Consider the following 27,880-nt stretch of genomic DNA (forward strand, 5'->3'; position numbering starts at 1 on the left):
CCCCCACCCCGGCAACCTCCGATTGCCACGGTTGGCCACGCACGGTGCAAAGTTAAAATAAATATTTGCCCGTTATTGGTCGTGGGTGGGAATGGTAACAAAGACAAAGATCACCCGTTTAGCCTCAACAGACTGTTCGGGCAAGTGATGTAGTAAGCGAGTTGCACCGATGAAGGCAGGCACAGAAAAGGAGGGGGTGGGTGGCCAGCACCACGCCCGGCCACCTTTGTCTCCCCAGTGGCGATGTTTACACACCGCACCAGGTACTCAATTGAGGCCGAGTCGAACCTAGGGCAGGCCCAGGACCGGTTCAGATAATCGTCACCGTTGTTGGCCACGAGGGGGAATGGAACTCGGGCGGCTGGGTTCGTAGCACAGCGCGCTCACCGCGACACCACCGCTCCCCACTAACACACACAGACACACAACAACACGCACCTGCGGAGGAATCGGCGCTGGTGTCTGTACGGATGAACAGCGCGGATTTAACTCCGGCTCCCACCGCGATGCTTTTCTCCTTGAGCGCTTTAACCACCCTTGCCACCTGGGTTGATGTCACGCGCACAAAGGTCAAGTTTAGGTCAACTTTGTGTTGTTAAACCACGTGTGGGGGGGGGGGCTACTCAATAGACCGGGTATGAGCGTCCTGGGTCGCCCGATAATGACAAACGCAAAAGACACGAGGCACAGCAAAGAGGTGAATAGAATTTCGATTTAAAGCTTTCGTGACTGCAGGGATTCATCTTCTTGGTTCTTTCGGTAAAGTCACGTAGAAGGGAAATAATAAAATAAAAATTAAACATAATAAAATAATATCATAATTACTTTTTTATGTTTTATTTTTATTCTTTGATTATTTCCCTTCTACGTGACTTCACCGAAAGAACCAAGAAGGCGAATAGAAATCGGGGCAAAAACGACGGCGTCCCGCGAGACGTCGAGACAACGCTGGCACAAACAGTCCCCTGCAGTAAGTCGTGTGGGGCGCAAGATAACGATATAATTAAGGTACAGAAGCGTTAAACAGATACGGGGTGACTATTGTACCAATATGTAAACAGATGAGAGTATTTTATTTGTCCGAGGTGCAGAGGAGCTCCCCCCCCCCACCGCCCCGATGGCCGTACCGGCTGTTGGGGCCAGTGCCTTTAGCGAGCACGCGTTAAGGCACGGCGCATGCAGGGGGTGGTGGTTAGAGCACCCATGCCCAGCCACCTTTGTCTCCCCAGTGCTGATGCTGTGCACACCACATTCAAGGCAACCGAGGGCAAGGCCAGGACACGTTCAGATCACCATCGCTGACGTGAGCCACGGATGGGATGAAGTGCGCTCACCGCTGTTACTGCTCACCCCACCATAAAGATCCCCTGTATAGCCTGTTGGGGCAAGGGCTGTCAGCGAGCATCTATTAAACCCGGCACAAGACAGGTGGTGGTGGGTGGCCAGCACCACACCCGGCCACCTTTGTCTCCCTAGTGACGATGTCTACAAACCGCATCAAGTACTCAATTGAGGATGAGTCGACTTATGGGAGGCCCTGGACCGGTTCAGATATTTGTACTCGACGTTGGCTGTGATTAGGCATTAAACTTGTGCCGCTGGGTTCACGGCGTAATGCAGCCCGCTAACCGCTCCACTAGCGCTCCCACACACACACAACAAAGACAATGACCGCCCGTATAGCCTTAACAGACTGTTGGGGCAAGTGCTGTTAGCGAGCACCTATGAAGGCCGGCACGGTCTTCGCACCTCTGATTAGCATGGTTGGCTACGTACGGTGCGAAAGAAGTTCAACATACATACACGGTACATACATACACGGTACATGCAAACACATGCATGCACACGCACGCGCCTGCTCCTAGCCACAAAGGACCTACACACACGCACACCTACACACTGCACACACACACGGCGCCCCTGCTCCTAGCCACAAAGGACCTACACACACGCACACCTACACACTGCACACACACACACACGGCGCCCCTGCTCCTAGCCACAAAGGACCACATTAACCAGGAGAGGCTGCATGGCGTCTCCCGCAGTCATCCTCCTGTGGAGAGAGGGGAGGGAGGGAGGCGGGGGGGCGGTAGGTAGTGGGCGAATCCCAGCAGCGGCGGTGATGCGGCCGTTTCCAAGCTACGGTTGCCGTGACGACACGGTTGCCAGGCAGCGCATTATCCAGCCGCGGACAGATGGCATCACCGCCTGCACACCCCCCCCCCACCTCACTCCACGCCCGCCCCACCTCCCACCACCAGCTAACCCGCTCGCTCACAAAAAAAGAAAATGTTTAATTCATCGGTCGTTTTTTTTAATTCTCTCTGGACGTCGCAAAAAAAAAACCACCACGGCCTCGCGCTTGCGGTCGGGCGCACGCAACAGGTGGAGAGAATTAGCGGCGGCGAGCCGTTATGTAAATATCGTGGTGGCGCCGGTCGTACAAAGGACCCCCCCCTTCCGTGCCGCGTTACGAAACCCGCAGGTGCAGGACCGGTTTAGATAATCGAAACTGTCGTTAGCCGTGGGCAGGGATCGAACCCGGGCGGCCAGCGCCGCAGCGCAGTGGGCTCATCGCTTGCGCCACCGCTTGCAGCCATGCAAAGGTTTCCCCCGTAGAGGCTTTGACGGGCAAGCGCTGTTAGCGAGTGCCTATTAAGGTTGGCATGGTGGGAGTGGGGGGGGGTTCTTTTTTAAACTAAAATCCAAACGACCACAGGGAGAACATGCAAACTCCAAATACAGGCGTCTGGGTGGCGATCGAACCCATGACCTCATGTATACCAGGCAAGGTAATTGGCATCTTACCACCCTGGGTTATGAATAGTTTCACGCTCGACAGCTTTTGTCTCCCCGGTGCTGGTGCTGACGCACCGCGCCAGAAACTATTTTAAGGCCGAGCTGGTATATATAGACGCACATATATACACACACACATGTGTGTACATACATGTACTGTACAGGGTGATACAATTATAGAGACCCCACTAATTTCTAATAACCCTCTAAGCTCAATAACATTCTCATCTCTCCCCTTCACATCATTCTTTTTTAAACACAACCCATCACCTACACGGCCTTCTGGGAGTTGCGTTATTTTCAGCATTGATTAAACTGAATCAAGTCCTGGGCCGGTTTCGACAAACACAGTCTCATTAGCAGCGCCAGGCCTACCCGAACCAATGCTAAAAGTGCGTTTAGAGTTTAGAATTTTCGGTCGCTGTAAATTTTGACGCGACAAGCCACTTTGTCAAGGCTATCATTTGAGATAACGAGGTCGCTCAGTGAGCCTTACCTGGTAAAAGAAAAAAAAAGTTTTTCATTTACGTGTCCATGATTGAACCAATCGCCTTCACGACGGGTGAGTGGATGTTGTGAAAGCGATTTCTCCCTTATCTTCGAGTAGAGCATTAGGGGATTGAATAAATGTATTTATTGAGATGGTGGGAGACATTCAAATTGGCTCTGAATGAAAATGTTTTCTCCGTAATTTCTCCAAATTATTTTAGTGGGGCATCTATTAATCAACATTTGAACTATTTTTTATTTTACCAGGTGAGGCTCACTGAGCTATCTAGCTCTTTTTCAAAAGGAACCTTGCTATCACAAATGACAGCCTAACGCAATGGCTCATCAGGTGAACATGTATAGCAGCCAAATACTCTTCAAGAGTGATGTTGATCCGAAACGTGGAGGAAAAAACTGGAGGACCCGGAGAAAAATCCACGCGACCACGGGGAGAACACGCAAACTCCAAATACACAGACGTCAGGGTCAGGATCGAACCCACAACCTTCTGTATACCAGGCGAGGTAGTTAACATCTCGTCACAAGATACACAAAGAGGGAGCCCCTGGGGATGCCACACAGACCGTTGGGGAAAGTGCTGTTAGTGAGCGCCTATTAAGGCTGGCGCTGTGGGTCCACTCCCAACCAACACCTTTGTCTCTCTACTACTGACGACGTTGCGAGCACACACCTTTGCCACAACAACTGGGAAGTAATCAGTGGCCATCCCATACGGAGATCGGCCCGTGCCATAGGAATGTAGAATTCCACTGCTAGCTTCAGGGCCAATGCCCCACGTGCACTTGAGCAGGGGACTTCATCCTGGACCGCTGAGTTTCTCAACCGGGGTACACATGCACAGGCAGAATGAAGGTCCATTTCATTTAGGAGGTTTCTCTCACCTTTTTCTCCAGCCAGGCCAATGTCTTCTCTTGGCTGTATTTGTAAAATTTCTGATCTGCATTTCCTGAAGTGAAAAAAATAACAAAACACAACATGGATGAGTGAGCATTTCGAACGGGAGGAGAGTATGCTTGTATTGAAGCAATGCTGCTGAAAATATGCACCCTCCCAGAAAGCCTTGCGGCTGATAGGTTGGGCGAGAACAAAAATCTGTAACGTGGAGAGAGACGGATAAGTGTAGAAGGCACATTGTCTGCTCATTCATTTTGTCATCTGTATTCTCCGCGACAACGCCCGTTTTGAACCCAGAAAACCTCCATTATGGAAGGCGAGGTTCAATCTTGGCTTTTGTGACTGCAGGAATTCATATTCTTTGGGTCTTTCGGTAAAGTCACTTTACCGGAAGACCCAAACAATAAGGCGAGGTCACTTGTAACGGTTACGGAACAGCGTTTGGTGGAACACACAAACTGACAAGACGAACGCGGAGGCCCACCCCAAGAGATATTTGTGGGGGAGAAGTCGAAGAGGGGGGGGGGGAGAGATGGGTGGGTGTGGTCAAGTCACCTTTCTCATCCTCTTAATTTTCGGTAAAGTCACGTAGGTAAAAAATTAAATTAAAATTAATAAAAAAAAATCACGACGTTTCGGAGGCAACACAAGTCTCCGTCATCAGGTGGGACCGTCACAGCCAGATTTGCTGTATCAAGTGAGGTCGTGATTTTTATTATTTTATTTTTATTATTTCATTTTTTATCTACGTGACTTTACCGAAAAAACTTAGAGTATGAATCCTTGCAGTCACGAAAGCTTCAAATCTAGAATTACCTTTCTCATCGGCAACCGCGTCAAGTTTGGAGCGAACGCCCACGCACTCGGCCAAAAAGGAGCAAGCCGGGTATTCTTGATCCATTACGATCTGACTCAAAGGCTCAAACTTCCCCTGTAGGGGAGGAGAGAGAGAGGGGGGGGGGGGGTCCAGTTAGTTTATTTTGGGTAAGGCCCATTAAACCACGTAGCTCATTATCCATGGCGACCAGGCAAAGCGGCAAATAACATGGCAAGGGGGGGGGGGGGAGGGCTTTAACCAGGGGTTGCATCGATCAAAAGCGGGGACATTGTGTTTATAAACATGGCGAATCAACACACAAAGGGATGAGCAATGGAAATCCAGTCGGCAATCCGCAATAAAATGGTGAACGACGGCCCGCGAGGGGAAAGCGCATATGGCATTTAAAGTGGAATTTTAAACATAGCATGGATTACAATTTTGCATTTCCGATTTCGAATTAAAAACCGCATCCTCAAGAGGCGATGAGTAAGACACTCAAATGAGCGACACGCTCGCACATCAACGTGCACTTACACATGCACACAAAGATCCCCCGAATAGCCTTAACAGGCTGTTGGGGCAAGTGCTATAAGCGAGCCCCTGATAAGCCTGGCACAGCACACGTTCATTCTCCCCAGGGTCAATGTTTACACACCCCTGCACCAAGTACTAATTTGAGGCTGAGTCGACGTAAGGGAGGTCCAGGACCGGTTCAGATAATCGTCACTGGGTGTTGGCTGTGAGCGGCAATCGAACTCGGGTCGCCAGGTCCGTAGAGCAGCTCATTACCGCTGCACTACCGCTCCCCACACACACACACGTATACTTACATGCGTAAACACACAGGGCAGGTGCCGTTCCTAAGCCCCTATTCAGGCTGTCACAGCACACGAAGGGGTGATGTGGCCAGCACCACGCCTCGTCACGTTTGTATCCCCAGAGCTGGTGTGAACACACCGCACCAGGCACTGATTTAAGGTTGAGTCGACCTAGGGGAGGCCCTGAGCAGGTTCAGATATCAAACCTGCCACTTATGTTGTCCATTGTCTGGAGTTGAACCCAAGGAACCCACAAACACACACACAGAAACGACCGCAAACGAACGCACAAAAACACACACACTCTTGTACAAAACAAAGATAAAGATCCCCCATATAGCCTTAACAGACTGTAGGGGCAAGTGCTGTTAGCGTGCACCTATAAATGCCGGCACGGCACACGAGGGGGTGGGTGGCCAACACAACGCCCAGCCGCCTTTGTCTCCCTAGTGACGATGTTTACACGTGGCACCAGGTACTCATTCGAGGCTGAGTCGACCTAGGGGAGGCCCAGGACCGGTTCAGATAATCGTCACTGTTGGCCGTGAGCGGGAATCGAACCTGGGTCGCCGAGTTCGTAGCACAGCGCGCTAACCGCTACACTACCGCGCTCACACAAACAATCGCCCGCATGCACACACACAGGCAAACACTCTCCCGCATGCTCAAAGAAAAAAAATACAAAGCTCCCCCACATAGCCTGAATAGACTGTTGGGGTAAGTGCTGTAAGCGAGCACCTATGAAGGCTTGCACGGTACATGAGGGGGGGGGGGGGTGGGTGGCCAGCACCATGCCCCACCACCTTTGTCTCCCCAGTGGCAATGTTAGACACCACACCAGGTACTCATTTCAGGCTGAGTCGACCTAGGGGAGGCCGGGGACCGGTTCAAATAATCGGGTCACTGGGTTCGTAACGCAGCGCGCTAACCGCTACACTACCGCTACACTACCGCTCCCCATTGCACACGCACAGTGACACAGGACACACAGACGCCAACATAAAAGATTTAGACGCAGCAACAGCAGCAGCCACCATCCTCCACGAATTGGCAATGCCATTACCGCAATGCCTACGCCAAGCTAGGTGCACTTTGAGGTATCTCAAGCGGAGAACGATTGGTGGCACGAGGTCATGTGACCGACCCTTGTGCCGTGCGTTAACAGACCGCAGTGACTGACCGATGCTCCTCATGCGTCATGAGCAGACGCACACAGAAAGCGTAACGCTGGCCTGCGCCGCACATAAGGCTTCGGGTCGAAGTAATTTACCCTCTGATGTTAACGATATTTGAGTAAAAATGTATTTTCATGATGTAAAATGCAACATTCCCTTAAAAATCGTCAAGGTGTTTTCGTTTGAATTTTATATTCTCGCTGAAGACAATGATTATTTTGAGTTGAAAGGCGACTGTGATAAATCCTGTGCAGTCTTCATTGCTCAAGGTTGTACGCATTATCTCGCGTCCTTGCATTTCAACCGCAAAGCCACTTCCAAACCACGGTACAGAAAAGGTATCCTCACAATTAAAATCAATCGAAAAACCTAAAAAAAAGTCTCTCGATGAGGATCTTTCGAAAATGTTTTTTATCCAAAATGACACGGACACTGCACTACATCCAGTAAACATGAACGTTGGCGTTTGGTTGGGACAATATCAGCCAAACGTTGGTGCAACGTTGAGCCAATGTATCATGTTTACTGGACACGTACATCCTGTTGTCGAGCGGTCCACATGATCGGACTCCGAAGATCATGTGACTGCTCCATCACCCCACGTATGCGTCAGTTTTTTTCCCTCGCCATGCCAACTCAAGTTGTGCAGCAAAATTTGCAAGCGAATTATTGGGCATAATTTTTAAAAATGTCAAACATAATTCAGGTTAATTTTTAATTAGTAAAATGGCCAATTCACAGATTACCTGGAGCGCTACCTCAGGCACAACAGTTTGTTAAGGCTATACCCTCTCACCATCCCCAACTCCCTACCGCCAGCGGCCGAGTGTTTGTACCAGGAAGGGTGTTGCACCTTCACTGGGTCAAGGTATTTTTATTTTATAATTTAATCTTCCATGACAGCAACTATTGAGCATTTCCCCCCAGTTTCATTCCGATTGTGCAATAGACATTGCGTCATGAGACAAATGATACATTCAGATCCCTAGCAGGAACAGTGCAAAACATTGTGTTAGACAACAGCCTGCGGAAGTGGATATTATGGAGCTACCTCTGAGGTCACGTCACGTGACCTCCTGACGCACATAATGAGGGGCAGAAGCACTTTCCCACCCACCCCTGTCGCAGGGCAATATTCGTCACATGACGAGTCAAATTGCTATTTTCAATTCTCAGGTCTGGAAATGTAGGCAAGGTACATGCAATCATTGGTGACCAGGCCGAGACCATCAACTTCGCTATATTTGAGAACTCAGTTTTAACCAAAGGTGTCCGAACCCCAGATTCGGACACAACATTTAAGCGGACAGGGTCCTTTTTAAAAGCTGACCTCATTATCGCACGGGCGGCCATGAGAAGGACAAACACTCATCGGAGGACACGGGGCAAAATCCTGGCTGTCAGGGCAATGGTGATTAAATGGAAAAGGAATAAAAGGGCAATTAGGGACATGAATCACCCAAGGTTCAAACACAGCTGGGATGACAAGCGCTTGCTGGTTGGCGTCACTGACGCACGTCAAACGGCGCGGAGAGAGAATACATTACTCAACGTTGACGGGCGGTTAGCACAAGAAGGTGGGTGAGGGACGGGGGGGGGGGTTGCGGTGATTGCGGCCTCTGACTGCAATGCAACTGTCTTTGTTGCTGTTGTTGCAGACACTGCAGAATTATACCCGGAGAAGTATGGCTTGTTCTGCAATTAAATACAAACACATCGACACGAGCAGCCAAATTGTAACTCCACCACTGCCATCGGTTGAGTTCCATCCACTGCTAAATAAAGGCCTCCCAAACCTGCATTGGTCCAGCAATACCAACAAATCCATTTAGCATCCTGAACACCGATTTCATTGCTCCATCTCCACGATGCGATTCTTCTCCTTCAGTGTGTTCTCTCGATCAGTCTCAATGAACCGCCACCATTCCCTCGGGGGAAGCGTCCTGCCCAAGGCCGTTTACCGTTTCTTAATGAAATGTTGCCTCCGATCGTCGTCCCCGATATTCACGGTTCACGAGATGTTAACTCCCTCGCCTGGTATGCACAGCGTCGTAGGTTCGATCCCGACCCTGAAGCACGTATATTATTGGGAGTTTGCACGTTCATCCTCGTGGTCGCATGGATTTTTCTCCGGGTCCCTCGGTTTTCACCCTCCCACATTTAGAAACATGCCTTTTAAGCAACTACATCATTAGACCTCCTTTGGCGGTATCAAAATATCCTAATAGGGTTTTTCCCCTTTTTTCTGGCAACAACACTGAAACCTTTTAACAAGGAATCATGTGTGCATTAACCACAACACGATACAAAAAAGGGGGAAAACCCTATTATTATATTTTGGTACTGGCAAAGGAGGTCTAATGATGTAGATGCTCAACCCAAGCTCTCAGTACTCTGATAGTGCATTGTCTTTGAGCTGTACGCTTTTTGGCGTCCTCTGGTCCAACACCAATGGAGACTAGGCTCTAAGAAAAGCTGTCTCGGGTGTGGACCAATCAACTTCAAGGACAGTGCATATCATTATCAGAGTTGTTTCTTTTTGTTTGCATTTTGACTGCTTGTGTTGTGGTTATTGCAAACATGATCCCTTGTATAAAGGTGTCAGCTTTTGTACCAGTTGAAAGGGTAAAAACCTACTACTATAAAAAGTTTAGTTTATAGTTTCAGTTTATTCCCCGTTCCACGTGGCCCTCTCGCGGAGTCCCGGTGTAATCCCAAGCGTCTCTCCAAGCTTTTGGCACTTTTTCAGCTCCTGTTCCATTTCCAGCGTCAGCGTCCGTGTGTCTCATCCACACGCCACGACAAGCGATATGCACCGATTGAACACTTTCCTCGTAAGGGTAGCTGATGTTCAATGATCCCAATCTGCCTGTTAGCCATGGTCAGGAATCAAACTCCAGTTGCCATGTCCGTAGCAGTGCACAAACCGCCTGCATTACCACTCTACCCACAAATATAATACACACAGACACACCTACACACACAAAGACCCCCCGTATAGCCTTAACAGACTGTTGAGGCAAGGGCTGTTAGCGAGTAGCACCTATGAAGGCCGGCACGGCACACGAGGGGGTGAGTGGACATCACCATGCCCGGCCGACTTTGTCTCCCCAGTGCCGATATTTACTACACACCGTACCAAGTACTCAGTTGAGGATGAGTCGACCTAGGGGAGGCCCAGGACCAGTTAAGATAATCGTCACCGGTGTTGGGCATGAGCAGGAATCGAGCATGGGTCACAGGGCAGCGCGCTAACCGCTACACTACTGCTCCAAACACACACAAAGATAACAAAGATCCCCCGTATAGCCTGAACAGACTGTAGGGGCAAGTGCTGTTAGCGAGCACCTATGAAGGCCGAAACGGTACACGAGGGGGTGGGTGGCCAGCACCACGCCCGACCGCCTTTGTCTCCCCAGTGGCGATGTTTACACACCGCACCAGGTACTCATTTGAGGCTGAGTCGACCTAGGGGAGGCCCAGGACCGGCTCAGATAATCGTCACTGGTGTTGTTGGCCGTGAGCGGGAATCGAACCCGGGTCGCCAGGTCCATAGCGCAGCGCGCAAAACGCTAAACCACCGCTCCCCACACACACACACACTGACACACAACCACGATACACCACGGGATACATCCAGGATACGGCACACATCCTGACCCACGTACAAGCGAGAAGACGAAAAATCTCTGCCGCAACTCCTGTTCACAACGATCAATTAAATATACGACGGCAGTGGCAGCAGTCGTGCGACACAGCGCCGGAAATTACACGGCAATCCATGGCGGAATGCGTCAGCGGCTTGCGGCTGGCTTGCGGCGCAATGAATCTCCGCCAGCGACCGCCGCTTTGTTTAAACTTGGGCTCGCAAAATAAAATAAATAAGAGGAGCGGCCAGGCGCGCTGCCTTTTGTGCCGGTGGCGGCGGCGCTAATGAAATTGGGCGCTCGTATTTGCGCGAGCGGCACCTTCGTAGGGCCTCGGGGGCCAAAGGAGGAGAGAGCGGCTGGCTCGGGAGGCTGGGGGGGGGGGGGGGAGAGAAAGCGGCGAATGCAACCGCAGGCCCGGGGAGGCATCGAGTCAGCGCTGCCGTTGAAAATGTGGCTTCAGCATTGTGGGTCCCTCTGTAGGGAGCGGTAGCGTCGAGGGTTAGTGCGCTGACCTACGAACCCGGCGAGCCGAGTTCGATTCCCGTTCACGGCCAACGCCGGTGACTGAACAGGTCCTGTGCCTCCCCTAGGGCGACTCAGCCTCAAATTGGTACCTGGTGCGGTGTGCAAAAACATCGCCACTGGGAAGATAAAGGCGGTCGGGCGTGGTGCTGGCTGGCCACCCACTGGTGTACTGTTCCGGCCTTCATAGGTGCTACTCGCTAACAGCACTTGCCCCAACAGTGTATGTTAAAGCTATACGGGGGATCTATGTCTTTGTCTAAGGTGCTTTTGTACGTCTTGTCTGTGACTGTTTACCGGACGTGGTGCTGCCCACCCCATTCGTGCATCGTGATGCCCTTCATAGGTGCTACTCGCTACCAGCACTTGCCCCCAGCAGCCTGTAGCTCTATATGGTGGATCTTTGTCTTTACACCGCACGTCGTACCTTGGCGTGTGCCCGTTGGAGGTACGGGAGCGTGAGAAAGAGCGGATCGACGCGGGTACACAGCACCAGCTTTCCATCTGCACCATCAGGAGGGTGGGGTGGTGGTGGTGGGTGGGGTAAAATGTGGGAAACGGTGAGGGTCAGCGACTACAATCGTCATCACTGTCGGAGCCAGCACACGGTGCCATCGCTCCCTTCCCCTTGCTAGGTCTTGCCTGCAGCTGTTGGTCCTGTCAACAGCCAAGGCTCGACATCATGGGACCTCCTTTGCCAGTACCAAAATATGAGACGAGGCTCAAAAGAAAGCTGTCTCTGGTGTGGACCAATCAGTTTCAAAGACAATGCATATATTATAAGAGCACGTTTTTGGTTTGCATTCTGACCACAAGCATTGTGGTTATATGCAGACATGATTCCTTGTAAAAGGTTTCAGTTTGGTGTTTTGACATCTCAACACAGCTGTTTTGTTGCCAGAAAAAAGGGGAAAACTTATTCTCAACCAACGCTCTGTGAACCACTCATGCAGTCCCACCAATCACACCAGTGCCACCATCATCACCAACAGTCCCACCATCACCACTATTCCCATCAAATCCCACCAATCTCATCAATCAAACCAGTGCCACCATTATCACCAACAGTCCCACCATCACCACTATTCCCATCAAATCCCACCAATCTCACCAGTCCCACCAATTCCACCATCACCACCAGTCCCACCAATCTCATCAATCCCACGAGTCCCACCATCACCACCACCACCACCACACTTTGGCTCTAGTTCTTCAATTTGTAACGTAGTGGACATGTCCTGTATGGCCGACAGTTAGTTACATCATCATCATGGCTACCACCATCTGGCTTTAGGTCTTCTTATCGTTCCACTCATTGTGTGACTTTAGAAGTTTCCCCAAATGAGTTAGAGACTCTGTGATGCTCTCCTGAATAAATAAATAAGTGACATCATATCAATAATTTTGACGACCCCTTCTCGGTCCATCGTCAGTGCTCACTGCTGGCTCTGCGAAGAGGAGTCCCCAGAAGCAGACATCGCAGAACTAGAGATGGGCGCGATGCTGGCCACCCACCCCATCAAGTTCCGTCTCAGCCTTCATAGGTGCTCCTCGCTAAACAGCACTTGCTCCAAAGGCTATACGGGGGGCCTTAGTCTTTGTAAGTGGGCGAGGTGGTGGTGTTGGTGGCGCAGTGATTCAATGTCCCGCTCACGGCCAACATCAGTGGCCAAATGATCTCAATCCAGGAGAGAGACAGACGGAGTGTTGAGTGGCGCGCTGTTGTGGGTCGACCGAGCATCACGTTCTGGTCTGTTGAAGACTATACGGGGGATCTTTGTCTCTGTACCTTCTTGCACACTCTCTCCAATCAGCCAAGACCTGGGTTCTTTTTCAACCAATGCCCTCATCTCCAGCAAAGCCCTGCCCTTGTCCTTGCCCCCGTGCATACCATCGGCACCCACGAGGAAGGTCGTTCCTTCACCTAGGGGTCGGGGGGGGAGGAGAGTGGGCGTTGTGTGTGCACGTCAGTTTGTGTTCTCAACAACAAGCAACATAGCTTCGGGAGCAGCGTTCCTGATAAGGGTTTTGCGGGTGTTCGAGTATGTACGTTGAACTTCTTTCACACCGCACGTAGCCAACCGTGTGAATCGGAGGTGCGGGGGAAGGACAAAAACATTTAAATAAAAAGCAGTTCTAAAGAAATGAGTTTTAAATATAGGTTATTTAAAAGTGCATTGCTCCAGCGGCTTCCTAATAACGGAAGGAAGAGCGTTCCAGACAGCCGCAGAAGCACACCTAAAAGCGCAAGTAATTCCCCCTACACTTGTGATGCGAGCGGGTAAGACCGAAACGCGCCCCGTCTCGTCAGATCTCGCAAAACGAGCAGGGTTTGGCGCCTGGGATGAGTGCTGGGATGTGTGACCACCATCTACAGAAGGCAATGGAGGGAGGCTTTGTGGGCAGCAGAGGGCAGTGAAACAAAACCCACAGTTGTTTCAACCCACGCCGACCAGTATACGTGCCGATTCTATCTAAACTATGTTTTCATTTTATCAGGTAAGGCCCGCTGAGCTATACAGCTCTTTTTCAGAAGTGACCTGGCGAAATATGATGGCTCAATGAAGTGGCTTATCATGTGGAAATGTATAGCAGCCAAATACTCTAAAGGCATGTTTCTAAATGTGGAGGGAAAAACTGGAGGACCCAAAGGAAAATCCACGCGACCACGGGGGAAACACGCGAACACCAAATATACAGCAGGCGCTAGGGTCTGGATCGAACCCACGACCTCCTGTATACCAGGCGAGGTAGTTAACATCTCCTAGCCACCATGGCACCCCATTATTGCGTATGATGGCAGCAATGTGTTCACGAGCTAAATACCAATGTCGAGGTCTGCTGCTAGCCACAAGAGGGCTTCAGGAGAGAGAGTTTGCGCAGTTGTTGCTGTTCCTCCTCCGTTGGATGAGCGCAGACGACAGTGGTTTGCTGTAGGGTCCATAGTTTGAGTTGCCTGGCCGTAGTCGTACTACTGTGACTTGTCTTTACTGTGTCTTTGTCTCTATGGGTCTCTTTGTGTCTGTGTGGGTTTGCTATGCTGTCCCATGGTATGGTCGCACTCCTGTAGTATCGACACACTGGCCAACCTTGCAAGCGAGACAAACTATTTTAAGGAGTAAAAAAAAAAATCATCATATTCGGCAATGTGCGTTGGTATTTCTTCGCTCCCGTAGAATGTATAAAATTTGGTCAAAATATTCCTCACGGCCTGCTAGGCGGGTAGTCGACTTTGATTGATTAAACACGTTCTATTTGAGGAACTTTTCATAGGCAATATCAACTTTACAAAAGCGCTCCCCAGCCTGCTCTCGTTCATCTTTAAATGTAATCTTTTTCTTTTTTGTTGTATTCCAGCCTGCCTTCAATAATCGCTCTCGGCGCATATTCCTCTGCCAAGTTGTTTCAGTTGTGTCAAGAATACGCGACGGAATATCCCCGTTAAGGATGCATGAATTATTCACCTAGCCCAGGGGTCGGCAACCTGCGGCTCCGGAGCCGCATGCGGCTCTTTTGAACCTTGACCGCGGCTCCGGGGCGGATGCTAGCGAGGGGAGGAGGCGCACTGTGACACCTGCTCTGGCGTTGCCGCTGCTGACAGGTCGCCGCTCCGCTCCACACTGCCCGCCCGGTGACAGGCAATAACGTTGCCGTTGCTTTGTCACATGTTTGGAAGAAGTAAAAACCTTCCTGGGCAGCAAAGAGCTCACCTTTGCTGAGCTGGAACAGCCAGAGTGGCTGGAAAAATTACATTTTATGGTAGACATGACAGCACATCTAAACACGCTAAATACAACCCTTCAGGGGAAAGGAGGCACAGCCCTGCACATGCTGGAGGAGGTTTTGGCATTCGAGCGCAAGTTGACAGTGTTTGTCAAAGATTTACAGAGAGGTACACTGTCTCACTTTCCCTCTTTGAGAGAGTTCAAACAAAGTCATGATACGATAAATTTGGAATATTTCAAGACTGCAATCACCACAATGCAAAGTTCGTTTGGGAAACGATTCTGTGAGTTCAGAGAGGAAAAAACGACATTATCCTTCCCTGTCACTCCCCTGGCGATCGATCCATCCCTATTGAATATGACTGCATTTGCAGGTGTAAGTCAACCTGATCTTGAGATGGAACTGGCCGATATAGCCGACAAAGATATATGGGTGTCCAAGTTCAAATGCTTGACCGCTACTCTTGAGGATGTTGCCCGTCAGAAGGCCATTCTGGCTCAGAATCATAAATGGAGTGATATTGAAAACCTTCCCAAACAGGACAAACTTGTATTCGAAACATGGAATGCCATCCCCAACACTTATATAAACATGAAAAAGTATGCATTTGGAGTCCTGTCGATCTTCGGCTCCACATATGTATGTGAGCAGGTCTTCTCCAACATGAACTATATTAAAAACAAACATCGATCACGCCTCACAGATGACAGCTTGCAAGCCTGTGTGAAAATGAAGGTGACGTCTTACAGCCCTGATGTGCAGACACTGTGCACTGAGGTTCAGGAGCAAAAATCCCATTAACCAGGTAATTTAGCTATTAATTTGCAAAAATATATTTTACATTGTTAAGTGAAAAAGTCCTTTTTTTATTCAGATTGACAGCTGACTGCACGATCCTGTATATAGCAATAAGGTAAGAAACAATATATGCAGTGTTATATTTGTTTTAAATGTTGCAATGGTTTTGCGGCTCCCAGTTTATTTTTTCCTTCGGAAACGGGTCCAAGTGGCTCTTTATGTCTTAAAGGTTGCAGACCCCTGACCTAGCCACTTGCTCAAGTGCTGTAGTTCGCATGAATTAATGAGTAAACAAAAAATCCGAGGTCAGAGGCACCGTTGCAAGAGTGTTGCAGAAAACGTGCACGTGCATTTTTCTTCCTTGTTAAACACCGCAGTGAATGTAGCGGCCACTAGTGGCTGCAAGCGATCAGACGATGCCATTAGATTGAACACACACCGACCGAGAAACGTCGACTGTTCACGCGCAGGATTTGACGCGTGTGTCGAGAGATTACGAATCGCGATTCATCGTGCTGACCCGGTGTGCTCAGAGGTCAGAGGTCACCGAGCCCGGCACTGCTGAGAAGCTGGGTTCGAATCCGGGTTCAGCCACCAGTGATTAAACCGGTCCCCAAGTGCGGTGAGTTGAAGGTATCAAGACTCGGTCAGCAACGACTGCACGCGTGATTGCATGTATGTTTTTATGGTCAACTTCTTTCGCAGCGTACGTAGCCAACAGTGCTAATCGGAGGTGCCATTGTAACCGATCGTATTAAATTTAGTTTTGCACTGCACGGTAGGTCGCTCAATCTCGGCTTTTGAACCCCAGGTGCCACGAGTTCTCTTCCACTTGAACTCCACGCAGTTCAGCACCTGCACCGGTTCAAGTCAGGACTTCATGCGCATGCAGATTAATGCTTTAATTTTTGTTGAATACTTTCATGCTTTCTATGAAGCGCCCGGTCACCTTTACACGCGATAAAAATCTAAATTGTATTGTATTTGGCGACATCGAAGCTCTCAAATGGTCAGTTTGACTTCCATGCAACAATCTCTCAGCGTAGTGTGTGTGGGGAAAGTGCACCCCCTACTGTCTACAAACTTTGCTTGCAAGGATCCTGTAAAAAAACAAATAATCTACGGTCGGCTGTTCTCTTACACACAGGGCACACTTCTCTGCGAGACTTCCGATTGTGGATTCTTGGACTATTGACACGGCGCCGTGTATTACTGAAATTAATCGGCGGGGAACTACGTAAAACATATATATCATGTAATTAATAACTGCATTGTTAGACCACTAGAAGCCAGTGTTATACAAATCCTACGTTATTAATTCTCAAAGCTGGAATAATCTGAATTATGTAACACGCTAAATTTAACACGGCATGGATTTTGTGTGTGTGCAGTCATTCGTAACCAAGGCTTAGACCACTAGCTCACTAGACTTGAGAATTCGGTTTATTCCTGCAACGGCTAATTCCTCGATTAAAACCCCGAATGGGGGCGGGGGGGTTATGAGCGATGCGAGCTTGGTACCTCTGACACTATGAACTGCCTGCAAAGACACTAGCTGGCTCATAATCTGTGACTGTCACTGTTTCATTGCTTTTATGGCTTTATTTTGGTGATTTTTGAAAAGTTTTTCGGTTTGGCCATGTTTGTTTGTTGTAGTACAGAGTTAGACTGATGGCCTAAATCTAAGTTGTCTTGTGGTTGTTGTTGTTTGACTTGCATCCCACTAGGATTTTTGCACACGGTGTTGGTTTTTTGCTATCTATTCTTGGATTTTCTGTTTGCACATAGTCACTTTAAGATGTTTTCTTGTTAATGTTTTTGTTTTTTTGTTTGTTGCGGTTTCACCCGATTCAAGAGCCGAATGGCTCACAGGGCTATACCTAATAAATGAAACTTAAAACTTGAAGTGTATTTTTGTTTATCCAGGTGAGAGCTCAAGACCACAGGATAAGTCTCATTTGCAACGGCAATCTGGGTCACAAAACTGACAAAAACCAAAACAAATAAAATGGAAGTGTAGAAATGAAGCAAGTAGGAATTTGGAAGGAAAAAAAACTGCTGTGTCACATGGGAAATAGAAATGAATGTTGATCGATAATACATTTACAGTCGTTCAAGGTCGGCACAGGTAAATTATATTCACTCACCAAAGTACAATTACAACTAAGCTATACAATCAAACAGATGCATGTTGACTATCGTGTCAATGTGTAAACGGACAAGGCTAAATATGAAGAGCAATTGCAATGCACTTGTTGACGCCATTGCAGAATTCAAACCTGTTTTCGGGTGCCGGAGTTTGATGAAATGTGGGTCGCAGTCGGAATTTTCAGCTTCCTTTAGGAACCATTCTAGAGTAAAACACAGCCATATATAAGACAAAGATTCCCGTACAGCCTGAACAGACTGTTAGGGCAAGTGTTGTTAGCGGGCACCTATAAAGGCCGGCACGGCACACGAGGGGGTGGTCTGACTAGTACCATACATTTCGTCTCTCCAGTGCTGGTAATAATACAGGGAGAGTGCTCCAAAAAAATGTTCACACTTCTAAGAATTTGCAAAAATACCACGAGAAATGTGCCTCCGGTCTCTGGAGACCACCTGGAGAAGATTTCAGGCTTTCAGTGGAGACTTTTTGAAGCTATTAACATACATTTGTTATCATGTTACAGTGTATTATCCGTTCTTTTTCCATTAAAAACGATAGTCCCATGTAAGTGTTAACATTTTTTTGAAGTACCTCGAATGCTTGGTGAGAATAATTATTTATTTGCATTGCTTACATCATGCTGTGCCGTGGTGCAATGGTTAGCACACTGGACTTTAGAGCGCGTGCTCGATTCCAGAATCAGAATCGTTATTTAGATTGGCGGAGGAATCCCATGGGGCAATCGAAGCTCTTGTTAGCAGATGACGAAGCAGTAGCAGGCCATCAAGTTACATTCCATTTCAAAGGAAAATAATTCTGGGCAATCTTTCAAGCAGATCGGATGCGGTGGGGGTAAAGTGTGGGATCTCCCACCTCTTCCAAGACGGCCGGTCAGCCGTGGAAAAGGTGGGAAATGTAACTTTGGGAGCTCCCTCTAGTGGGAGGAGGCTTTCGCCAACAGTGGCGCGAGCGGGAAATTGCAGGGCCTGCGCCTTGAACATCGTTTCCATGCGATTCTTGAAATGCGACCTTCCAAGGTACGGGACCTATCGATAATTAACTAGATAAAAAGTATATAATACAGGTTTTTGGATTACAGGTTTGTTTTGGATTAACCCAAATTGGTCGCGAAAGCCTACGTGTTAAATCTCTTTGCCTTTTAAAATCGCGCAGGTTCAAAGGGGGCCTATGAATTAAGGACAGCAGAGCGAGAGAACGCGTGGCTTGCATTGAGCGGGATTGAGGGGACGTGGGAATGGGGTGCAATAGGCAGGGAATCATATTCTTAGGTTTTTTTCGGTAAAGTCACGTAGGTAAAACATCAACATTAATGAAAATAAAAACATTAAAATAAAATCAAAACATTAATTTTGAAGTTTTACCTACGTGACTTTACCGAAAAAAACCTAAGAATATGATTCCTTGCAGTCACGAAAGCTTCAAATCTAGAATAGGCAGGGAGATAAAACAAGGCGTAGGTAAGATAATTGTCGCCTACAAAGTCACAAAAGGAAGTCTCCTTTTGAATGCACGAATCGGTCACCGGTGCACTTTAACGCGTAGGCTTTCTGGACCAACTTTTTATTCCTTATGAAAGATGTGTTTCGTCGGGTTAGATCGCGTAAATATAAATGTCGTTAACCAACCACCACCCGACACAGGCAATAAGTAAGGTTTGTCACGTAAACAAAACGTGCCAATTAAGTTACTATTTTAGCACACCGGCGAGCTGAAAATGACTCTAACCCCACAACAGTATGCAGACGGATACGCAGTTCAATTCTTCATGAGCCGAATCAATGTGTGAATTAAAGCGGCCGTGGACGTAATTCAATGCACTCGCCATGGCTTTCCCACTGACAATTGGACTTTTAAGGGCCATCTGCGCACAAAGATATCAATGAGATTATAAAGCACCTCAATTAAAGGGAAAATGTGTAATATGCGACTTGTATTCAATAGGCAACTTGTTTCGCCTATTGAACACGTGTGTGTGGCATTAACGTGAAAACATAATAGGGCGACGTTTCGGGCAATGGCCATTCATCACAGCACAACGAGACGGCGAATGAAGTGAAACAAATCCACTTTCCGTAACACCAAAACAAAACTAAACGGGTACCGGGTAGAACCATGACCCACTGCCTCTCCGGCGCGATGCCCATTCTCGACATAGCGCGGCGAACGCCGAACGCAGGGAACTTGCTCGCCCCGAAGGCCCGGGGAAGCAACGTCCGTGCGCAACGTTTTTACAACGTTCGTACAACGTTCAAAACGCCTCGAGTGAGTTGTCGCGGGGGTGCCTTGAAGTGGAGTCGATTCGGAGCCTTGGGGCAGCCATCCACGGCGCGCTGAGTCGAATGAACACGTGGGCGGATCCGGGATTGCGCGGGAAAGTTGGACTCGTCCAAGTGGACTTCCACCATTCCAGGGGGGGGATTTATTGGAGATATATAATGTACACTCGATTTTGAATTAATCATAAGCAAATACGATCTGTTTCATCGTGTATTTATTAATTGTAAAGGTGAATTAACACATGCGTCGATGTTTAGTTCATAGTCACGTATGTATTGTAAACAAATGTGAGTAAGACTTTAACTTACCCCCCCCTACTGCCACCAATTGTTGGACAAAATAAAAAAAATTCAACCGCGCGAATTACGGGTTGGCGTTTGGACAAACGTCGCGGAACCAACCCCGCGTTTTTTAATTCACACATCGGCCCAACGGCGCCGTGGTGGCGCCCATTCAAATGGCATCCTCCGGTTATCGTGCTCACCACAGCGATTGACTGCGCACAGCCGCGGCGAGAATTTAATATTATTTGCACAATTCGCAGATTATTAAAATAATAATAAATAAAACAATTTAAAAGGATTTTTTTTCGCACTTAATTTGCAAATGTGGCTTGAGGCCCGTGTTGGGGCCTAGTGTGGGGGAGTGCGGCCGGGCTCGGCTTGAATGTCCCGGCCGGGGGAGATGGAGGTGGAGGCGGTGGAGTCTCCAGGCGACGCCGGGGATCCCGACCTCGGGGACGGGGCTGCATTGAGGCGATACAACAGTGCGCCAATGATCAACAACATCGGGTAAAAAAAAAAAACCTGCGAGATTTGAGATGTACTTTCTCCCGACATGCTAACGTGGAGTTTACCAACAGCGCGGTGATGAGACCATAACGGTATCGATACCTAATCGCTGTGTCGTGACACGTTTTGTAGACGTACTTGGTCCCGGTACGCTAACGTGGAGTTTACAAGAACGTGCCCAGGACGATGTTAAAGTTTGACGACGTGGGTGGACGTGACCCCCGTCGCACGAATGTGGAATTGACGAGGCCGGTTAAAATCACGAAAGTGAAGATGGAATTGCTTTTTTTTTTGTTGCCTCGCTCGAGTAAGCGAGGCACTTGGACTTATTGTTTTCACGTGCGGGTACACGTAACGCATACAACAACAACAGCAGCAGCAGCAGCAGGAGCAACAAAAACACGTGTCCAATTCGCGGGAGCGGTGATGCAGTGTTTGGGGGCAGCCGCATCGCCATGCATTTGATCACGTTAGTTCCCCCCACCCCCCAATCCATTGCCACGGCAAACGTCAGGGGCGAGTGACCTCCGGTCTTGGTCCACCGTGACATTGGGAGGCCCTCGTCCAGCAGAAGATGAACTTGATGGCTGTTCAATTATAGTTTTGATGATGAAAAAAATCCAAGCGATGGTGATGATTTTGCTGCTTCAGTGTGTGAGCACGGGCGTGCTTGTGTGTGTGCTCATCTGCCAGTTATCTCGGTCAACCCAAGGCACCAGGGTCTGTTCTGTGACCTCCTTGCCAGCGGGCCTTCGACACTTCACGTGGCCTCCGTGTGCACCGTGGCCTCAAAGTGCACCAAGCGTGGCCCGCGCGCCGTGGTGACGTCCCCGCCACTTAGTGATGAACGGCAGTTTTTGTTATTTGCTCATGCCCGCGTCTCCTCTCCGCAGCAGAGAAGGGAGCCCACTGTCTCTCGCGAGCGACGGAAAGAGCCGGAGAAACAGCGGCGGCTTCCTGAGCCGACAGGGAACGGTGAGACCCCGAGTGAAGACTTGTGTTTAGACTGTTTCCATCGTCACAGGCAGAGCCCCCCCTCCTCCTTCACACCGGTGCATAAAAAATGAACGTAAACATTTCTGACATTTAAATCTAAAAATATGAAATAAAATCCAATGTTGGGCCTAAAGAAAAAATTACCTTGTCGTTCATGAGGGTTGTTTGATCGTACAGATATCACTTGCCACGTACACTCGTTATGCCAAGAAATCAAACTACAATTGCTGGGTTCATAGTCTACGACATGGATGGGGAATGTTAGGCCGGCGGGCCGTATAAGGCCCGCGAAATCACTTGGTCTGGCCCTGCCAAGGCAACCGCAGGCGGGACTCGAAATTCAATAAATCTAGGAGCGAACCTGGAAAAGCAGTTGCGAGTAGCAACATCATCAATACCAGCCAACATCACACGCCTCGCCAAAGAGAAGCAGTTCCAGCCATCACATTAGGGGCGAGTTAATTAAATGTTTGACCAAATATAACAGGCTGATTTTAAAGTTGATCATTTTGTATGGCCCGCGAATGATGTTATAAATATCCAAATGGCCCTTGGCAGAAAAAAGGTTCCCCACCCCTGGTCTACAAGAAAACTAAATCTGAAACCAACCCCTCCGTCTGTTCTGTTTTTCCTCCGTTGTTGTTGACTTACACTTTGTTTGTGTGTCGTTTGCATTTGCAGGCAACACCACCGTCACCTGGCAGAGTAATGAGCAGTCGTGTCAACCAGATTAAACAGGTGAGGATATTTCTACCGCCAGCTGGGAGCCGGCAATGCAGATGAGTGGCACCGCTGATACTCGAGCGGCGAGTGAGCCACTCTGACGGTGATTTGTTTTGCGTGCGTGTGCGCGTGAACAGGAGGAGGGAGCAGACTTGATAAATCGTGAAACAGCACATGAGAGGGAGACCAGGGCCGCCCTGCACATCAGCCAGTCGTGCGAAGATCTCTCCCTGGTGTGGAACAAAAGCAAACGGAAACACAAAATACGAATTTCCCGTGACCAATTCTCACCCTGATTGCTACAAACTCGCACGAGATCTCGGGAAAGCTAAGCAGGTTGGTGACCGCGAGGTCACCAGTAGATGCCAGTGCAAGCCCTCGCCAAGTCTCAAGACTTATTTTGAGGAAGGTCTTTCGTTGGGAAGTTTGGCTAATTTAATTAACGGTTGTTTGGCATGTGGGAGGAAACGGGATTGTCCGGAGGAAACCCGGCACGCGTATGAGGGGATATTCCTTGCGGCCGGCTGCGAAGTGAACGGTGGTTGTCCTATTCATGCCTCCGTGATGTAACTACTACGCAGAGGTTATATTCTTTCTTTTAGAAGGCAAAGTTTTTTCCCCCCACATTCAAAGTAAAACTTGGGGTGGGGGAGCATTGTGTGTCTGTGTGTCACCAGACTTGTGTTACTTTATTGACACGGTGCATATGTTTTGGATGTGCGTCTTTACTTTCTGGAGCGTCTCAATAGTGGGGAGATCACAGCGTCACTTGGTAAATCGCTCGGGAGTGGCTGAGCGTATTGCCCCGTGTGTTCTGCCGCTCAGAGTGAAGCGTTGCCCGAGCTGGAAAAAACCATCACCCAGCGCAGGTCGGACTTTTTCCCGCTATCGCCATCTCCGTCGCCCACCCGTGGCATTGGCAAGGTGAGGCCGTGGGCGATGAATTCAAATCTACACCTATTGGGAGAAAATCTTGCTTTGGCAAACGAAGCGTAGGTCTCGCATCAAGTGGTCACGGTTTATTGTGCGGTCATTGGCGACTGGGCTGAGACTGTCGACTCAAAACTCCTGACAGCCTGGTGTGATCACGAGCCACCAAAACCCGGATTCAAACCCATGATCTTTCGTGGTACCAGATTATCGTATCTCGCACAGCCAGTATGGCTCCTCTGAGCCGTCCGACCGTGCTCACGTTCATTGCTAACCGAACGCCTCCTGGGTAAACCGAGTGTTCGCGGCTAGAGTCGTAACTAAACACTGTGGGGCGCACAAATCAGAATCTTTATTTAGACTGGAGGACTCTGATGAGCTTTACAATGCTCGTTTTTACCGACGTATATATGTGTGTATGTTGAACTTCTTTCGCACCGTACGTTGCCAACCGTGCTAATCACAGATGTCCAGTAGGGACGGGTCAGCAAGTTACGTCAACAACAAAAAACGGTATCAGAGCAAGATAGAGAAGAGTTAAGCAAGTTATAAATTAATATAAATAAAGTACATAAATGAATTGCAGAAAACTGTAACGAAGCATTCCAAATCACGTTAGTGCTGAGCGACGAAGTTTGTAAAAAAACGTGCATACACGCAAGGGTGATGTAACACTTTTCAACCTGCGTTTGCTCGTGGAGGTATTTCATTTGCAGTATTCGCAGCCAATGGGGTTATCTCTCCGGCCAAAATGTTTGGCAGATATTTAAAAATGTTCCTTTTTGCTCTGGATTTTGTCTCTACGATTTCGGCAACTCTTTGACCAATTCGGCCAATTTTTAAACAGGGTAAGTCCCCTAATAGCAACGCAGGTTCACGTTACACGTTGATTCACATTGAATTTCGATTTAAAGCTTTCGTGACTGCAGGGATTCATCTTCTTGGTTCTTTCGGTAAAGTCACGAAGAAGGGAAGTAATAGAATAATAAAAATAAAACATAATAAAATAATTCTCACGACGTTTCGGCCACAACGCAAGCAGCCGTCCTCAGGTGAAGAATGAATTGAATCTTCTTTACAGACGTACGGCTATAGACAAGCCCCGTTACAGGCGAACGGCATAGACAACTCGTTGTGGCCGAGTGTGAAAGCGTTAAACGTCAACGTTGAGCGTGGGTGTCGGAGAACTTTGACTGGGGTGTTTGAAACATTTGCCGCTGTTTTGTGTTCCCAGCAACTGTACTCGCCGTCACTGCAAGCGCCCGTCAGCCCCAGCAGGGCCCCGAGTCCTCGTCGCTTCACCACGTAAGCAGCCAACGCCACTCCTCCTCCTCCTCGCCTCACCCTCCTTCATGGCCACGATTCACTTCATCGCGCCTCCGATTAGCACGGTTGGCTACGTACGGTGCGAAAGAAGTTCAACGTACATACATACGTATGTCGTTCATTAGCCAGCCCTTTTTTTTTTTTTGCCCCCATCAATCTGCTGCTGGATGACGACCTTGTCGGTCGAGGGCCAGTTGTTTGAAGACCTGGGATACCTGAATGTTTAGATAATCGATGACTGCCAAATTAGTGGTTTGATTGCTCGACTAATCGCGTCACGTGAAAAGAGAGTGGGGGATTAAAGGTTTCGCCTCTGCTCCCACGTGCGACGCTGTACGGAGGGTGATGGACGGGGCTTGGTGAGGTCATCTGATCATCGGCCTCGTCACCTTGTGCTTGGTTCTTAGGGAGTTTTTCGCTTTTGGGATGCAGGAAGTCAGGGTGGCCGTCATATTTAAATGGACCAGAGTAATAGTGCCATAACAAAAAGTGTCCAGTTCAAATTTTTCTCAGTTAATCAATCGTCTTGCTCTATTTCACCATACTGCACCACGCTGGTCAGTACGAATTAGTCAAAATGGACGGAGGCGCCATGGACGGGTTCGGATATAACTCGCCACTGGTGTTAGCCATTGCCGGGAATCGAACTGATGTGTGCCGGGTTCATAGCTCAGCGCACTGGCCGCTGCACCACTGCTCCACCCCGAGCCCATGATACAAAAGGACGAGCTTATTCCTCTGCTACCTACGCCTTTGTTTACCATGACTCAGGAGCTTGTGTTGCGAGTTTTCATCTTGGTTTTGGGAGTTCAACTCATTCTATCGCTGCAATCGATAAAACGCCTTACTAGTGCGTGCGTGCGTGCGGTCTTGCACTCGCGCGTGTGTGTGCGCCTTATTCGTTTCTTAACAGAAAACGAAGTGCAAGTCCCATCAGCCACATTCGCCCCAGCACCCTCGGATCGCTCAAGAGGAAAGGTGAGCCCCATTGAGTACTTCCACACATGGCATGCTGTTGTCATCTATGTATGTATGTCTGCATGTTGAACTTCTTTCGCACCGTACGAGGCCAACGTGCTAATTGGAGGACAACAAACTAAACACAAAAAGCAGTTCTGAAGAAATTAGTTTTCAATCTAGATTTAAAAGTGCATAGCTCAAGCGGTTTCCTTAATTTCGGAAGGAAGAGCGTTCCAGATGGCCGCAGAAGTGCATCTGAAAAGCGCGTGACGCAGTGCCTCCTGTCAACAGAAAGACGCGGAGAGAAAGACAAGGATGACACAGAGTTAAGGAGGCAGCGCACGTAGAGAGACGTGGAGCGATTCGACACGAGAGACGCCGCGAGAGACGTTTAGACAGTGAGGTGGAGACAGAGGGACACGGGAGGGCGTTGAGCATTCAAATACAAAGAATAGAGGCCCAGAGACACAGAGAGAGAGAGAGAGGAAAGATGTCGACAAAAGCATTCGGGCACAGAAAACAAGAAACGAGGAGTCGGAGAGGTGCCAGGGGGTGTACACAAACGTAGAAATTCAGAGGTGCGGTGAGATACGGAGAGACGGTGACAGTATGCAGCATGCTTGTTACTTAACTGCTTGGCTTCCATTTATTTACTTTTTCAAATTACTTGCTTAGATATCCGGGAAAGCCACACTTGAGTCGTATGACTCGTGTTCACGCGGATCCTGCGTTGGGGTTTTTTTTAATTTTAAGATGTTTTCAGCCAATTAACGACGAGTCGTGTTTATTGTACACGTGTGTGAGAAAATCGGATAGAGCAAGCCGCTGTATCCCCTTACAAATGGGAGCGGCGATCCAGCGACCCTCGCTGCTGCCTCCACACAGCGCTGGATCGCAGGCGGCCACGTGCACCACAACCACCACCGCCGCCCGGCTGTCTGTTGGGGAAAAATGTTCGGCTTTGAGCGGCAACTGGAAAGTCTTAATCGGCTCTCCGTAGCCTAAGGGCTCTTCTCTCATAGTGTGGATGGTAGAGGATGCCGCGTCGTTTCGTGCACCCTGTGAGTTGTTCCGCACACCTGTGAGCTGTTCCACGCACATTGTTCCTCGCACCTGTGAGCTGTTCCGCGCACCTGTGCATTGTTCCGCAGCCGACTTTGAAGTGGACCACACCTCCAAGCGCCTTTTTCTTGGTACCGGCGACTTGGAGTTCAACTTCACATCGAGCATGCTCAACCAGAGGTCAGAGTTCACTTGCACGCTCACACACACACACACGGGTCCTTCTTGTAGCCTTTGTTAACTGCAGGGGCAGGTTCTCTTAGTAGCACCTATGACGTGTATCGGTTATCGCCTCTTGTTTTGTGCGCCATGAATCACGTACGGTTGTGAATTCGTGTGCATCGCGCCATTTTCGTAACGTGCGTCTTGCATAAAAAGCTGTGCCGTCAAATCACCGTGCATTATGAACCGCCGTGTGTCCTGAACCGTGTCGCGAGGTGAGGGAGGGTGATCGCGCTTCGCTCGCGCTCATCGCTTTGCCTCTGTTCTTCCTCCAGCCTGTCACCCTGCAGCAGCAGCGATTGCCGCCCGTCCCCGGCCACGTCCCCACACGTGGACACCCCCAGCCCCACCCCCAGTCCCGCTCACGCCCCCCTCTCATTGGCCGCCCTCTCCCCGGACACCGACCCCGGCCGCTCTCCCAGCCCCGCCCACACTACTCTCTCAATGGCCGGCTCCGCCTTCACGCCGGTGTCGCGATGAAACGTTGCCGAACCCTGCGGAGTTCGGATGGCTCCCCGCACGCGCGCCCTGTCGCGGTCGAGCGCGACCGCGGGGAGGTGAGGTGAGCGTCGGGTTGTAGGAGGCGACCCAAACGAAAATAACGACAAGGGTTGGCGACTAATTACTTTTTGATAATTGTTTTTTTACCCTTCTATCTGGCAACAAAACTGACACCCTTTTTTACAAGGAGTCATGTTTGCATAGACC

General features: G+C 49.2%; 2 protein-coding genes across 4 annotated transcripts in view; one reads left to right on the forward strand and one right to left on the reverse strand.

Moving 5' to 3' along the window:
* Window positions 1-20,234, reverse strand: part of RNASEH2B (ribonuclease H2 subunit B) — a 36,776-nt gene extending 16,542 nt beyond the window's left edge. Inside the window, exons 1-7 of one of the 2 annotated variants that reach the window (XM_078614035.1) lie at window positions 19,987-20,234; window positions 17,995-18,066; window positions 12,981-13,115; window positions 11,619-11,695; window positions 5,023-5,137; window positions 4,194-4,258; window positions 439-544 (exon numbers count right to left, since the gene is read on the reverse strand). In XM_078614035.1, coding sequence (XP_078470161.1) covers window positions 439-544; window positions 4,194-4,258; window positions 5,023-5,137; window positions 11,619-11,695; window positions 12,981-13,115; window positions 17,995-18,066; window positions 19,987-20,038 — 622 coding nt within the window. In that variant the 5' untranslated portion in view covers window positions 20,039-20,234. The remainder of the gene's footprint in view (window positions 1-438; window positions 545-4,193; window positions 4,259-5,022; window positions 5,138-11,618; window positions 11,696-12,980; window positions 13,116-17,994; window positions 18,067-19,986) is intronic. The other variant, XM_078614036.1, reaches the window with a different exon arrangement.
* Window positions 20,235-20,732: 498 nt separating this feature from the next.
* On the forward strand, window positions 20,733-27,782 carry LOC144732587 (P2R1A-PPP2R2A-interacting phosphatase regulator 1-like). Of its 2 annotated transcripts, none has more exons than XM_078614038.1 (9): window positions 20,733-20,953; window positions 21,847-21,928; window positions 22,631-22,687; window positions 22,810-22,905; window positions 23,498-23,596; window positions 24,837-24,907; window positions 25,842-25,906; window positions 27,040-27,130; window positions 27,448-27,782. In XM_078614038.1, exons 1-9 carry the CDS (start codon window positions 20,829-20,831, stop codon window positions 27,650-27,652), a joined length of 891 nt encoding a protein of 296 aa, XP_078470164.1. In that variant the 5' UTR covers window positions 20,733-20,828; the 3' UTR covers window positions 27,653-27,782. The 2 variants fall into 2 exon arrangements, with proteins under 2 accessions (XP_078470164.1, XP_078470165.1); XM_078614039.1 differs by having other exon boundaries at window positions 20,734-20,953; window positions 21,850-21,928.
* The last annotated feature ends 98 nt before the right edge of the window (window positions 27,783-27,880 follow it).

The sequence above is a fragment of the Lampetra planeri genome, chromosome 43 (assembly GCF_965212315.1).
Source record: "Lampetra planeri chromosome 43, kcLamPlan1.2.h2, whole genome shotgun sequence".
Taxonomy (NCBI): domain Eukaryota; kingdom Metazoa; phylum Chordata; class Hyperoartia; order Petromyzontiformes; family Petromyzontidae; genus Lampetra; species Lampetra planeri.